The following is a 14,162-nucleotide window of genomic DNA, read 5'->3' on the forward strand; positions in this document are numbered from 1 at the left end:
GTAGGGCGGTAGTGCCTCACCGTCACTTGGAGGTCGCCTAGCAGCAATTCCTCCAGCGACGACCCTCCCCCGGACGCCATCCGAGCTCCCTGGCCCTCCAACGCGGCGCACCGCCCTTTGCGCTACGAAGCAAGCACCCCTGCCTTCACTTTAGCCGATCATTAGGACCCAGCAGTGCACAGGCCAGCGCACGAGCGCCAAGCACCCCAAGGGCAAGTTTGGAGGAGCGAACAGGCCAGTAGAGGCTCCAGGTGCAATCCAAAAACGCGCAGGGAGGGACGAGAGGATGGCTTGGATCTCCTGGAATGACTATCGCCTGGTTCACCCTATGTCCAGCAGTGCACCCTCTCAAGTACACCTGCCGATGCAGCTCCCGATCGCAATATAGGCTCCCAAGGTCACCCCCTCATTCATTGCGTTGCCCGCTATGGCCGCCGCAACGCAATGGCGTACAACTCTCACACACTGGCAGGCTGCACCCTGGAGGGCACAACGCTCGCACACGGGATCACGGCTGTCGACACGCCCATCCCCTGCTGCAAGTGCCGCACAAGCGAGGCCCTCGTGCGCCGCCGCCGCCGCAGCTGCCGCCGCCGCCGCGGGCTTGCCAGGCCGGCACACGCCCGGCAGGCGCAGCGTGCTGCACCAGCTGGCGGCCAGTGCCGCGCTGCTGCTTGCCAATGCCGCGGGCCCGGCATGCCAGCCCGCGGCGGCGAGCGCCGCTGCAGACGGCGCCGAGCGTGTGGCCACCTCGTGCCGAGGCTGCGTCGCCGCCATCTCGGCCATCGCGTCTGGCAAGACGGCGGCGCTCGGAGAGCAGCAGCTGGGGTGCGGCGTGTTGTGGGGCAGCGACGGCTACGTGGTAGTGCCCTATGCGCCGCTCACGCGGCTCAGCAGGCAGGGCACCGCAGGAGACCCGCAGGTACTCCTGGCGGAGCCGTCTGACCCGCCGCTGCACTGCTGCATCCCCGCTGCGCTCCCGTGGGTTCGCCGCCGGTCACAGCTGCACGTCCAGTGTTTGCGAGGGCACCGTCCAGGGGGCACCTGGCAGCTAAGCTGACACCCCTCGCCTTGGGCCCCACCCTCCCACCTGTCCTGCCCGCCTGCCTGCCTGCCTGCCTGCCCGCAGGTCTTTGTGACTGTGACGGCGGCAGACGGCAGCAGGCAGCGGCTGCCCGCGGACATCGTAGCCAAGGACCCATCCCACGAGCTCATAGTGCTGCAGGTGGCGCCGCCCGACGGCGGCCTGCGGCCCGCGCCGCTGGGCGCCTCGGCGGGGCTGCGGGTGGGGCAGGATGCTTACCTGCTGGCCACCCAGCCAGATGCAGAGCTGCTGGTGGCGGCAGGCAAGCCGCAGCACGCGCCCCAGCGGCGTGGAGTCGCAGCCTGCTGCCTGCCCTGCATCTGCCTGCACCGTTCCTGCTTGGCCGCCTGCCGCAGAGGGAAGGCTGCCGGGCACATCGGCGCTCCCCTTCCCTGCCCTGCCCACTCAGCCTGGCGGCCAGCTTCCTGGCACTGCTGCCATGCAGGCGTCATCTCCGCCGTGGGCCGCGTCATCCCCGCCTCCAACAACCAGGCCATCGGCGGCATACTGCAGACAGATGCGCAGGTATCGGCGGCCAGCCTGGGAGGAGCGCTGGTGGACTCGGCGGGCCGCCTGGTGGGCATGCCGGTGGTCGCCTACGGCAAAGGCCCCGGCCACAGCAGCGGCGTGACCTTTGCGCTGCCGGCAGACCTGCTGCGCGAGGTGGTGCCGCGGCTGATTGTGTACGGCAGCGCCGCGGTGCGGCGGTGAGCCTATGGCCCAACCGGCCTGAGCATATAGACCCTTTGTCTGCAAGACCTCCCTGCACCGCCTCTTGGCTGTCATGTTGGGCAAGGGTTACAGCAGAAGCAACATGGCAAAGGTGGATTCGGTGGTGTGGGTACACGGGAGTGTTTGCAAAAGAATGGCAAGGGCAGCGCGGGGTGCAGAATGCTGCCAGGGGGTTGTGCGCTACCAGGAATTTTGCTGGATGAAATGGGGGGAAGGGGATTGCACTGCCTGGGGCAGCCAGAGGGCTCAGCAACAAGCAATTGGGAGTGCGGTCGGATGCAAAGGGTTTGCCGAAGGGCGATCCCAAACAAAATGGGATGAGATCAGTAAGATGATATGGAGATGAAAGGAAGGGATGAGGCTCAACGATAGGCAGCCAGCCCATCTCATTGGGGCTGGCTGCTGCAGCTGAGTCTCGGGTACTGTAAAGAATGTCAGCAGATATCTGACCCTGCCTGGGGGCACAACACGCACTCGCAGTGCAGTGCAGTGCAGTGCCGTGCATTGGTTGCTGCCCAGGCTGGAGGGGCAGGGCTGTACTTGTACAAGGGGATTGGGATGGGTTGGGTGGAGAGGCGGCTCGCGGATGCCATCACCGACCCGCGCCTGGCCGCTGCTGCTCCTGCCACGCCTGCTCGGGCTCGTGCCAGCCGCGCGGCTCCACGCCCGTGCTGGCATGAATCATGCGCTCCAGCCTCATCCACAGGCTGGCCTCTGCAGAAAGGGACCAAGGGAACATGTACGTTCAAGCAGGTCAGCCAAGCAGGTGACACTAGGACCCACCACAGCGCCCTCCCATTGAGTTGCACTGAAAACAAGGAGCCCCGCCGCAGCTTCGTGCAGCCGGTCAGCTGTACCCAGCTCCCCAGACGCAACGACCACCAGAGCTGGCGCGGCGCTGACCTGGCGAGTCTCCATCCAGCAGCGGGTTCCACCAGCCGCTCACGATGGCATACTTGCAGTTGAAGGGGGCCTTGTGGTGCGCGCCGTGGGCCTTGCGTGAGATGAGCAGCCCGGCGTCCTGCTCCCAGGGGCGCAGAGGAGGGAGGCGGCAGTGGTGAGGCTGGGTGGGCCAGGCGGCACCGCAGCGTTGGCAGCGTGGGCGCAGCGCAGCCCACGCCGGCCCTGCATGCTCCTGCCGGCTCAGTGCCTCCCCAGCGTCCTGAGAGGCCGGGCCGGCCTCACCTGCAGTGCCACCACCGCCGGGTGCAGCTCGCTCTTCTTCATGTGGCTCCAGGCGTGCAGCTGCTGGCTCATGCAGCACAGGAAGAGGAAGGAGGAGGACCAGACGTCCCACCACGCCGGCGCGCCCGCCGCTGCGCCCAGGAGCAGGGCGCCCGCAAAGGGCACTGCGGGGCGGAACAGCTTGTGCATGTTGTTGCAGAACTCGCGCTCGGTGATGGTCCAGGGGCTGCGCAGCAGGGCACACAGAAGGCACGGTCGTCGCGGCGGGCAGAGGATTGACGGCATTCGAAAAGAAGACTGCCGTCCATCCAGCTAATACTGATCACACGGCCGCGGGTGGCACCTCCAGTGTCGGCCAGAAACGAGGCGGAACTGGCATGCATCGCTGTCCCAAGCCACCCCGCCGTGTAGCTGCGCCGCCCTGCTCACCGCTGGTGGTGCCCCTGGAAGGCTGCGATCTGCCCGCCAAAGACGGGGGTGCTGCCATCGCCATAGTTGTCCACTCCCCTGCGCAAAGATGGAGGGATGGGCAACGCACGGGTGGGCAGGCAGGCAGGTGGGCAGGCGGCGACGGGTATGCACGGCCATGGAAGGAAGGCAGGCAGGACAGCTTTCCTAGCTGATTGATTCCAACTGCACAATGACCAGCAAAGCTTACCAGTGGTAGAAAGCGGTTCCCAGATCTGCCAGCACGTATGCCGCAAAGAGCGCAGCGCCCGCCTCCAGTGCTCCCTCCACGCCCTCCACACCGCTCAGCCCGGTGGCCAGCGTGGCTGCCATAAGCGTCGTGGCGCTGCCCACCCAGGCACGGTGCTCCCAGGTGGAGCGCAGCTCTTCTGGGCTCTCCAGCACGACGCGGCCGGTGGTGGTGGGAGCGGCGGCAGCAGCAGTGGCTGCCGCCACGCGGCGCTGCAGCTCCGCCTCAAGCGCGCCCACTGAGGGCAGGGCGTCCACCTCCTTTGGCGCTGCAATGGCGTTTACTGCCAGCCGGGAGGGTCGCCTGGGGGCGGGTGCTGGAGCAGAGGGAGACAGGTGGTGCCGGGTGGTGCGGCTGCTGCACCACACGGCACAGCCTTGCAGCGCCATTGACGATGCGCAGGTCGGCATAATGAATTTCCGTGAATTTGTGGGTGGCGCCCAACCTTTGCGGTGGTGGTAGGAGAGCGGACCAATCGCAAGCGTGGGTGAGGGCCCTCACAAGAGGACGAACACTGGGGAAACGGTTGAGAAGACAGGCAGCGTGAAATTTGAGACTGCCTGCCTATTTGCCTGGTCGTGGTTGGTGAGTTTCCTGGCTCGTGTGCCACGGAGGCGAGGCCCATGAGTTTTCGGGCTGGCCGCGTAGCCAATGCGTCATCCCACATTGACTGGATAGCCATTATGGTGGCTTTGAACGGCTGGGGCGGCCCATTCCTGTGCGCGCCTGCCATCCCACACTGCAGCAGTGGCTTGCTGGGCCCCATGGCCGCCCAGGCATGATGAGCAGCGCTCCAACGATGCCAAATGCACACATCCAGCCTGCGCGCCGGCTGGGATGGTGGCACGGCTGGGATGGCGGCACGGCAGCGCCTTGTCAGCAGCGGCGGCGGCGGCGCCTTGCAGCCACCGGCCAGGGCCCGGCGACTCAGGGCCCAGCCACCGGCCGGGTGTACCGAGCCACATGCCCCCTGGAGGGCTGGGAGGCCCTGGCCGAGTCCCTGGGCCCGCTGTACCCGCCGCAGCTGCAGCTGCACCACTACGTTGTGCTGGAGGCAGCACAGCAAGCCGCCGGCACCATGCCTGACGCTCCTTTGATTGCTGCCTACGACTTCTTACCGGCTGACCCCACCAGCCCCATCACTGCCGCCCTGCTCCTTTCCGGCGGCAGCGTGCCAGGTGAGGGAGGGTTTGAGGGACACTGTGCGGCTTCCGCCTGGGCATCCGCTGCCCACGGCCATAAAACACGTGCGCCTTGTCCCCTTCCTGCAGGCATCGCCCGGAGCCGGCAGCTGCGCGGCGTGCCGCGGCAGCGGTGCCAGCTTGTGGGATGCACCACGCTGAGCGACCCGCACGCTGCAGCTGCCGCCTTCCAGCGGCGCTATGCCCGTGGCCTGCAGCTGCTGCGAGACGACTGCACCCACCACGCCGACCGGCTGATCGACCACCTGCTGCGATCCTCGCAGTGACGCACAGCAGCGGTTCACGCATGCTCCAATTTTGTTTGTTTGGTTGTTTCAATAACTCGAACTGCTGAACTGAATCTGGAAACTGACCCACTTGTGTGGCCTGCTCGGCCCCCTGCCCATCTTGTTTGCTGCCCGTCTCCCTTCCAGCTGCTGCACTCTCTCGCTCAGTTCCGCTTCTTGGCGGATCCTGCCGGCTGCAGCTTCTTGCGCCGCTGGCGGAACAGGAAGCTGTAAAGCTGGAACCAGAGCAAGGGGTAGACGCACATCAGCGCCTGCAGGCAACAGGGGGGTATTGGCCGTCGGCTGCAGCGGCGGGCTACAGCACAGGGGTTGCCACCTCCCAGCAGCGCACATGCATGCCATGCAATCAAGCTTGCTGTCGCTGCCATGCACGCCAGCTGCCCCTCGTCGGCAGGCTGCCTTCTGCAGCCCTGTGTCTGTGGCTCATCCAGAAAGAAGCAGCTCACCACCAGGAATGTGGGATAGTCGAAGGCAAAGTTGGCGGCATTGGGCAGCGGCACGCTGCGTAGGCCGCGCTGCTTGATGAACGGCAACGCCTGGTACACGCTCCACATCTCGCCCACCACGCCCACGGGGTACAGCGGGATGAAGGCGGTATACCTGCGGTACAGTGGTGCGATGTGGCGGGCTGGCAGCAACGGCGGCCAGGACCGCATGCTGGATGGCGGCGTCAGCAGCGGAGCTGGGACGCAACAGCCCCGGCTGGGGCAGCATGCGGCGGCAGCCCCCCTGCTGCGCACCTGATCCAGGTCAGCCAGCGAGGGCAGGCGCCCACCAGGTTGGCGGCATACCAAGGGTAGCGAGTGACCTCCGAGAGGGCCCAGGCCAGCAACATGGCGCCCACCGCTGCGGTGTTCTGCACCTCCGGCACCGCGCCCACCACCCCAAACAGCACGTTGCTGCGCCCCGCCCACTGCATCAGCGCCGTCACCGGCGAGCCGCCCACCAGCCCCACCGCGGCGTGCAGGATCTCCAGGGCCGAGGCCAGCTGGAAGAGGCCTGCGGCAGGAGGGCGGTGCTGGTTGGCGGGGCCGCCGGGCGGGCGGCGGGCGGCGGCAGCTCTGCCACGCTTGAATCGCTATCGCGATCCCTACATCCCTAATTGCAACATGCACGAAAACACAGCTGAAGCAGGTGCAGGCGCCGGCAGGTGATCAACTCACGGACGGCATCACCAGCCACGGCATAGGTGCCCTCCAGGCTGCGGGTGGTGTCCACATGATTCAGCAGATGGTAGAGGCAGAAGGCCCAGCCCCCGAACTGGGCGACGTTATAGAGCAGCAAGTAGGCCTTGGGCAACACAGCCTGCCGCATCTTCAAAGCAGTCTAGCTACAAAGCAGAACGGCAAGACGGCGATCGTGAGGCTGGGTCAGAATGAGGTGGCGGGCGGCAGCATGCGGCACGGCGATCCACAACTCAATTGTCCTGCCCCATGCCCACTCCACGTTCCTATCCCCTCCTGAGCGTCAGGTGATTTGCTGATGTTAACACAGAACACCAGCAGCAAATGTGCTGATGTGAACACAAGACGCACACGCAAGGGAAGGGCGAACAACAGCCGCCCGCACGAATACGCAGGCAGGGGGCATTATTGTTTGCAAATGTGAATGGACATTCACCAGATTTGGTGCAGAGGAGACTCGCGGGACAGGACTGGGACAGGGACGGACACAGGCAGGACGGACACGGTTAGGACAGCGTGGGGACATGGGCAGGGCAGGGTAAGGTAGTTCATTTGGCAGATTGGCAAGAGATGGGGCGAGCACACACGGCTCGAATGTGGGCAGGAACGCTCAGGAGATAATGGCAGGCAGCCTGTGCGGTGGAAAAGACACTCACGGATGGCACAGGCGCACCGAAGCGGTGCCAGAACGGAAATGCGGAGCGTGTCGGGTCGGCTCCTGAGGCGCGGCGCAGTCGGGCCAACAGGAAAGGGTGTGCAGAGGAGCAATGCAGGCCGGCAGATGGATGGTTGCCTGGAGGTTTGGGTGGCATTCAAAGGCGTGGATGCATGTGAGTGAGGTCATGGGTGGGTCGGTGGGAGAGACAAGGTGGAAACCGCCCAGAGGAGGGCAGAAAGAATAGTGAGGCGCTCGGATGATCAGATGGAGGGAATGGGCAAGTGCGGCGACGCGGCCGCTGCAACCAGGAAACCCAAAGAGAGCAAAAACCGCTGTAGTCTGAGATCAAATTCAAAAAGGCTGAGGAGGGGTCGGGTGGTGCGGCGGCAGCTTTGTCCGTCAGGTGTTGGAATCCAGTGGCAGAAAAGGTGCTGCTGTGGCGCAGCAGCTGCAAAAAGGCGCGGCCGGGATCAGGCGTGGTGGCTGAAGTCCTCCTGCATGTAGCGCCGCCACAGGCGCTCGCTGCTGCTGCGCGAGCTGCGGTGCGGCACGATGTTGCTCCTCTCCAGCTCTGCAGCGGCGGCGGCGGCGGGGCAGGGAGCAGGGCACAGCCACAGAGGTGAGCGGCAGGCTGATGTGCGGCCCCGAGTCAAGCCAATCTGTTTTGGACTGCCCCGCCCTTCCCGCTCAGCTCAGCACACGCCAGCATGGCAACCAGGCGGCATGCAGCGCCAGCAGGCTGGCAGCTGCTGCCCCCTGCCCACCTGCAAAGCGGCTGAAGTCCAGCGCGTCCCCCAGCACGGCGCGGCAGACGGCCAGCACGCCGCGCCGCCCCTCGGCCACGCCTGCCTTGAGGGTGGGAGGGTCGATGCACAGCGGGCTGAAGCTGCAGGCAGGCAGGCGGCGGGGCAGGGCAGGGTGAGGTCCAGGTCAGCCAGCACCGCGGAGCAAGCCATGCCTCGCGGCGGGGAAAGGTGCGGCATGCTCCAGCGCTGGGCGCTTGGCATCAGACGCAGCAGGCGCAGGCGCAGCAGGAGGGGCAGCGGCCGCAGCGGGCTCGCTGCCAGCGCTACGCCGGCTCGCCGGCTCACTTGGCGGCGGCGCCCGGGTAGAGAGGGTACACGTGCGTGCCGGCAAAGTAGGGCAGCTCGTGGGCCGCCTCCTCGCTGGCTGCACGCAGCAGCATGTCGTCCTGGCTCAGCCCGTCTTTCATCAGGTAGTCCACCTCGGCCTGCGTGCGAGGCAGAAGAAAGCAGCACGCCGGTGGTGGGTCAGCGCAGACAGCTGGACGGCGGCCACAGCAAGGACGCCAGGCCTGGGCCCGGGCATGCCCTCCCGGCCCGCACGCCTGGCCCACGCTTTCCGCCTGCCCTGCTCCTTTCCTTCCACCCATCAACATCCCTCGCCAGAGCCCTCGGTGCAACTGATCAGCCCAACCCCACACCACTCCACCCCACCCCACCCCACCCCACCAGCCCCGCCCCACCTTCCAGGCTGGCACCATGTAGTCCGGGCTCAGCACCGCCTTCTTGATGGCCACCTCCATGGCGTCGGTGAGGGCCAGGTTGACGCGGCTCTGCCGCGCGCGCTTGGGCCGCGTGCACAGCACCAGCAGGTGGGTGCAGCCGTCGGCGATGGCGGAGCGGAAGGGCACGGGCTCAAAGACTGCAGGAAGGGGGGCGGGGGCGGGCAGGGCAGGCGGGTCAGGCCGCAGCTCCGAGGCAACAAGGCTGGACAGATGGCCAAACCACGCAGACACGCCCATGCCGACACGGACATGCACAGCACCAAGCATGCGCACACGCCACTTTGTCTTATAAAACACACACATCAGCACACACCTGCCGCGTCCACCAGGCGCTGCCCGCGGTGCAGGCGCGGCCCGCCCGCGATCTCGGGCACGGTGGCAGAGGCCTTGAGGCTCTCCGCCAGGTCGTCCTTGTCTGAGAACCGCTCCAGCACGACAGGCGTCAGGCTGTCCAGAGAGCTGGCCACCACCTGCGGGCAGACACAAGGCAGACACGCAGCGGGGAGGGGGACAGTCATGCAGCAGGCAGGGCTAGCGCTGGCGCGCCACGCCGGCTGTGTCCCGCCGCAGGCACCAGCCCCGCCCGCCCGCCCACCCGCCGCCCACCTTGAGCGGCAGCGGCGAGCGCAGGACGGCGTCCCAGTCCAGCGGGTGCACGCTGTGCATGACGTGGTCGATGAGGAACGACAGGTCCAGCACGGGCGCCGCGTTCTCGCCCTTCCACAGCCGCTTCAGATTGATGAAGTCGGGTGAGGCGATGTGGTCATGATATATGTGCACGCCTGTGCGCTGGCCTGCAGGGCACACGTGCAGGGCACGGGAGCGACGCACGAGGTGGGCGGCGGCGGCAGCGGAAGTGGAAGTACAGGGGACAAGCAGGGCAGCAGGCACGGCGAGCAGGCAGGTGTGCAGGCCGGGCCCAGCGCAGGCTGGGCAGCCGGCGAGAGAACAGCCGACAGCCCTGCCTGCCCACTGCCAGCCAGTCAGCCAGCGGCCCACGGGCACCCGGCGGCTCGGCCGCACCGCCGCCGCACCCGAGATGAAGTATGTTGAGTTGATGGCTCCGGCCGAGGAGCCGTAGACTGCGTCAAACACGTCTCGCAGGCCCAGGTCCGACAGGGCCTGCAGGGCGCCGCCTGACACGCAGCCGCGCATGCCGCCGCCCTCCACGACGAGGCCGAGCTTGAAGGGGTCTCGGCGCGACCCCGGGCGCGACCCCGCCAGCGCGCGCGTGCGCAGCAGCTGCAGCGCGGGGTGGTCTACGCGCACGGGGATGTCCTGCTGCGCTGGCTCCGCCTCGTCGTAGGAGCTGACCGAGCTGCGGGACAGGCTGTACCAAGAGCGGCGCCAGCCGCTGGCGCCAGCTGCCTGCGGCCGCTGCGGCGCCGCCGCCATGCCGTCTCCCAACTCGGCGGCCTCGCCCTCCGCGCCGCTGTCGGTGCTGGTGGCGGCCGGGGTGCTGCTCCAGGTGAGCCAGGAGTAGAGGCTGAAGGCGCCGGGGCGCTGCGCCGCCAGCTGCTGCTGCTGCTCGGCGGCGGCGCCCGGCGGCGACGACGCCTGCTCCGCCAGCTGCCGCTCCGCTGCTGCCGCCTGCTCCAGCAGCTGCCGCTCTGCTGCCACGATCTGCTGCTGCTCCTGCTGATCTTCAGCAATCTGCAAGGTGAAGCACAGACAGAGAAGGCAACTTGGGAATGGGTGGCGGCCGACTTGCCACGGACCCAGCGAGGCGCGCCAACCAGTGCATGCTCCGGCTGGCTGCTCGCCACTCACCTCTGCTGCCGCCGCTGCCTTGGCTGCCGTCTCTACTGCTGCGGGCTGCGCATTGGAGCGCCAGCTCAGGAGCCGAGTCAGCCGGCTGCCCGACCGCTGCGCCACTGGCGGCGCCGCCGCCGGCGGCTTGGCGTCCCTGGACGTGCTGCATTGCACCCTCTGACGCCTCAGTCGCGCCGGAGGGCAGCACTGGGCCGCTGGCAGGCAGCCCCGCCTTGGGGTGTTGGTGGAGGCGCGAAGGCCGCTGCAGCTGCTGGCCCCAGCCGCTGCCGGCGCCACCATGCCGGGCTAACGAGTAGGCGGCAAACTGAGCGGCTGGGCTGGGGAATGGACTGCGCGGGCGCTGATCAAGTCTAGACTGAAACCCCCGTGTGGCGCTCGAGAGGTGGACGCGCAATTGGAGTGACGGGGGGCTAGCCGTGGTGTCGGGAGGGTGGCGGGGTAGAGAGTTAGAAACAGCCAGGGTGTGGGCAGAGGCCAACGGAAATGGAGCCGTGCTGGGGACAGGGCACATGAATGAAACCCGCCCTGCTGAGGCCGAGTGTTATTCCATCCGCAAATAGACATGGAATTCGGCAGGCAGCAAAGGCAACGTTAGTATTGAACATTTCAGGGGCCGCCGCCGCCGCCTCCGCCCTCTGCAACCTGGGGCAGCCACTGCGCCCTCCGCCAGCAGCACCGCCAGCCCTTTGGCAGCACACGACGATGGCCAGCCAGCTTTTTGTCGCAACACGGAAGGCAGACTGATGTTACTCTAGCCAGTAGGCAGAGGTGGTGGGAGAGCCGATGCACGTGTGTCGCCCGTCGTGGCCGGCCCTCGACCCTGCCGGCACTCAGGAAGAGCTGCCACTACTTCCGAGAATTCATGTGATGCAGCTTGCCAATCAGCACACACGGCTGTGTAGCCAATTGACTGGCAGCCTTGTGATCTTCGGCAGAGGAGGGGTGGTTCTCTGGCAGAAGTGCGGCTGGCGGGAGTGGCGGCGGGCACAATTGGCAAGGGGCAGATGCACCGGGCGTCGTGGAATTTGCCCCTAATTTTGTGTAAGTTCAGATCCCAAGTGAAACAGCCCTGCAGGGTCATGGGACCAGCTTTAGGGGAGTCCCATGCTGTAGCTTCATACATGTGGCCGCTGGTGGGGCAGGGCTGCCTGGCTCTGTGGGTGCAGGCATGCGTTTGTGTTAATTGTTGTCAAGTTTCGGGCCTTCTAAGCCTCGCTGGTGGGAACCAGCACTACATCCTGCCGTACAGGGACCACGCACTTCGCAGGAAAACGGGCCCAACCCGCGCCCCCACCCCCAATCGGCCATCCTTCCATCATGGTGCGCACCCTACTCTTCGCTGCCCTGCTACTGGGCGCCTGCGTCGCCGCCAGGGCGGAGGATGATGTCGATGAATCGGACGTGGTGGTGCTCACCGACAAGAACTTCGAGGAGAAGCTCGGCAGCGCCAAGTTTGCACTTGTGAGCCCTCTTTGCACTCGTTTGCGATGGGTCACACGCCTTTGCACACCTTTGCCGCGGTTTCGCCTGGCAGGGGGGATCGCCAGCCCGGATCGACCCCTCCCTGTCCCCTGCAGGTGGAGTTCTATGCCCCGTGGTGTGGACACTGCAAGGTGAGGCCTCCCGCATGCCAAGGCGCGGCTTGGCGCTCCGCGGCACGGGCCGCCCAGCTCGCGATCCCTGGCCCCTCCTCCCGCCTCCAGCAGCACTGGCTGAAGCTTTGGGAACCGGGTGCCGCCGTCCTGGGTGCTGCAGGCCCTGAAGCCCGAGTACGCCAAGGCCGCCACCGCCCTCAAGGAGTACTCTTCTGAAGTCATCCTTGCCAAGGTGTGCAGCTTTGCTGGGGCTGCGGCCGGCCCAGGTGCTGACTGGGAAGGGCCTGCAGGCGCGGGCCGCCTGGCCTGCGCAGCGGGCGGCCCGCGCCCGCCGCTTGCACACGTCGTCGCCGCTGCCGCCGCCGCCAGCTGGCCGCGGCGGCATCGAACGTCCCCAGGCAGACGGCAGCGGCCTGCGCAGCCAGGGGCTCGCTCCGCATGCAAACACCCCTTGCACACACACCTCTGCGAGCAGCAGAGAGTCGTGTTTCCTCCCGCAGCCACGGTACCAGGCACATACCCCGCCTGCGGCCACATACAGCCCACGGGGCGCACCGCTGGCACCCAAGCGCCCCCTCTCCACACCCCTCACATCCCCGTCCCCGCCTCCTTTCCTTCCCGCAGCTGGATGCTACCGAGGAGAAGACTGTGGCGGGCAAGCACGAGGTGCAGGGCTACCCCACCCTCAAGTGGTTTGTGGACGGCAAGGAGGCCATGGATTACTCTGGAGGCCGCACCGCGTGAGCTGGGCGGGGAGGCCGGCTGGAGGGAGGCTAGTGGGAGGGAGGCCAGCTGGGGGGAGGCTAGTGGGAGGGAGGCTAGCTGGAGGGAGGCCGTGGAGGCGGCTCAGGGAGCAGGCGCCAGGCAGAGCGGGCACAAGCGTGCAATGCGGGCGCCCGGCGCAGCCCAGCATGCCTCTCATGCGCCTCCCGCCTGGCCCCTGCCCTACCCTGCCCCGCCCCGCCCTTCCCCTCGCCACCCCTCCTCCTCGCGCCCAGCGCCGGCCTGACCCCCTTTGCCTGCGCCCTGCGCCTGCCCCTCCGCGCTTTCCTCCCCGCAGCGACGACATCATCCGGTGGGTCAAGAAGAAGACGGGCCCCGCCACCACCGAGGTCGCCACCGTGGAGGCCCTGGAGACAGCGCAGAAGGACAACAAGGTCTTTGTGCTGGGCTTCTTCGACAAGCTGGACGGCGACGACGCGGCCGCCTTCGAGGCCGGTGCGTGGGGGGCGCGTTGGAAGGCGGCGGCGCCGCGTGTTCCTGTGCGCGCGTTTTGTGTGCGTGGGCTTTGGGGCGGGCCGGGTCTCTGTGGCTGGGCCACGGCAGCGGGCACTTGTATGGCAAGGGAGCCGGGCCACGCACCTACTCCTCCACCACCCGCCCTGCTCATCCCCTCGCCCCTGCCCGCCGCCCCCTTCGCTGATGTCTCCCCGCAGCCGCCCAGAAGTCCGATGATGCCACCTTCCTCAAGACCACCTCCGCCGACGTGGCCGCCAAGCTGGGCCTGACCGCGGCCCCCGGCTACGCGCTGGGCCGCACCTACGACGACTTTGGATTCGAGCCGGTGGTGGGCGCCGGCCACGCCGCCTTTGGTGCGTGCCCGCGGCGCAGAGCTGTCGGCGGCAGCTGCTGCGTGTGTGGATGGAGTCTGCGGCTGGATGGCACGATGTGGTGACACAGCTCACCGCCTGCGTGGCAGCGCGGGCGCGGGCAGCGCCAAGCCTCCACCCCCCTCCACCTTCGCCCCGCTGCCGCCCCGCTCGCCTCGCCGGCCCCGCTGGCCCCCTGCTGACCCCTGGCGCCCGCCTCGTCTCCCCTGCAGAGGGCAAGGCTGTGGGCGAGGCCCTGGAGGCCTTCATCAAGGCCGAGAAGCTGCCCGCCTTCACCGAGTTCTCGCAGGACACGTCGCAGGCCATCTTCGGCTCCGGCATCAACCACCAGGTGTGTGTGTGCGTGTGTGTGTGTGTTGTAGGGTTAAGGTTTTTTTTGTGCCCAGGGGGCAGCCCGGCGGCGAACACAGGCTGCTGCTGGTGTGGGTGTGGGGGTAGGGGTGGTGGTGGGCGTGAGGGTGGGGGTCAGCCTGCTGCGTGTGCGCCTCTCCGCCTGCTGGGGGTCGCCTCTCCGCTCCCGGCTGCGGGCTGGCTGTGGGGGCGCCCGCCGGGGGCAGCCCGCCCTGCTCTGCGGGCTGCTGCCGCCCGCCCTCCACCTCTCCATCGGTCCCACCCCGCGCGCCGCAT

At 67.4% G+C, this 14,162-nt stretch overlaps 6 protein-coding genes across 6 annotated transcripts; 3 read left to right on the forward strand and 3 right to left on the reverse strand.

The window, feature by feature from the left end:
* Positions 1 to 444: 444 nt before the first annotated feature.
* CHLNCDRAFT_137561 (hypothetical protein) lies at positions 445 to 1,795 on the forward strand (the record flags this gene model as incomplete). The annotated part of the gene is made up of 4 exons (XM_005851004.1): positions 445 to 449; positions 631 to 922; positions 1,130 to 1,373; positions 1,530 to 1,795. The coding sequence occupies 4 exons, from the start codon at positions 445 to 447 to the stop codon at positions 1,793 to 1,795; spliced, it is 807 nt and encodes a 268-aa protein (XP_005851066.1).
* Positions 1,796 to 2,408: 613 nt separating this feature from the next.
* CHLNCDRAFT_137562 (hypothetical protein) lies at positions 2,409 to 4,087 on the reverse strand (the record flags this gene model as incomplete). The annotated part of the gene is made up of 5 exons (XM_005851299.1): positions 2,409 to 2,530; positions 2,720 to 2,837; positions 3,002 to 3,227; positions 3,431 to 3,508; positions 3,660 to 4,087. 5 exons carry the CDS (start codon positions 4,085 to 4,087, stop codon positions 2,409 to 2,411), a joined length of 972 nt encoding a protein of 323 aa, XP_005851361.1.
* A 410-nt stretch (positions 4,088 to 4,497) lies between these two features.
* On the forward strand, positions 4,498 to 5,166 carry CHLNCDRAFT_137563 (hypothetical protein; the record flags this gene model as incomplete). Its single annotated transcript, XM_005851005.1, has 2 exons — positions 4,498 to 4,876; positions 4,970 to 5,166. 2 exons carry the CDS (start codon positions 4,498 to 4,500, stop codon positions 5,164 to 5,166), a joined length of 576 nt encoding a protein of 191 aa, XP_005851067.1.
* A 164-nt stretch (positions 5,167 to 5,330) lies between these two features.
* CHLNCDRAFT_137564 (hypothetical protein) lies at positions 5,331 to 6,501 on the reverse strand (the record flags this gene model as incomplete). Its single annotated transcript, XM_005851300.1, has 4 exons — positions 5,331 to 5,438; positions 5,634 to 5,787; positions 5,928 to 6,186; positions 6,351 to 6,501. The coding sequence occupies 4 exons, from the start codon at positions 6,499 to 6,501 to the stop codon at positions 5,331 to 5,333; spliced, it is 672 nt and encodes a 223-aa protein (XP_005851362.1).
* An 827-nt stretch (positions 6,502 to 7,328) lies between these two features.
* CHLNCDRAFT_56646 (hypothetical protein) lies at positions 7,329 to 10,609 on the reverse strand (the record flags this gene model as incomplete). Its single annotated transcript, XM_005851301.1, has 8 exons — positions 7,329 to 7,600; positions 7,794 to 7,915; positions 8,121 to 8,260; positions 8,516 to 8,694; positions 8,871 to 9,027; positions 9,164 to 9,351; positions 9,592 to 10,210; positions 10,328 to 10,609. The coding sequence occupies 8 exons, from the start codon at positions 10,607 to 10,609 to the stop codon at positions 7,500 to 7,502; spliced, it is 1,788 nt and encodes a 595-aa protein (XP_005851363.1). The 3' UTR covers positions 7,329 to 7,499.
* A 1,110-nt stretch (positions 10,610 to 11,719) lies between these two features.
* Positions 11,720 to 13,028, forward strand: CHLNCDRAFT_14696 (hypothetical protein; the record flags this gene model as incomplete). The annotated part of the gene is made up of 5 exons (XM_005851006.1): positions 11,720 to 11,791; positions 11,908 to 11,943; positions 12,086 to 12,157; positions 12,550 to 12,665; positions 12,986 to 13,028. Coding segments are annotated over 5 exons (339 nt in total), but the record flags the coding sequence as incomplete, so codon positions are not given.
* Positions 13,029 to 14,162: the final 1,134 nt, after the last annotated feature.

This window comes from Chlorella variabilis (assembly GCF_000147415.1).
Source record: "Chlorella variabilis unplaced genomic scaffold CHLNCscaffold_2, whole genome shotgun sequence".
In the NCBI taxonomy this organism is placed as follows: Eukaryota; Viridiplantae; Chlorophyta; class Trebouxiophyceae; order Chlorellales; family Chlorellaceae; genus Chlorella; species Chlorella variabilis.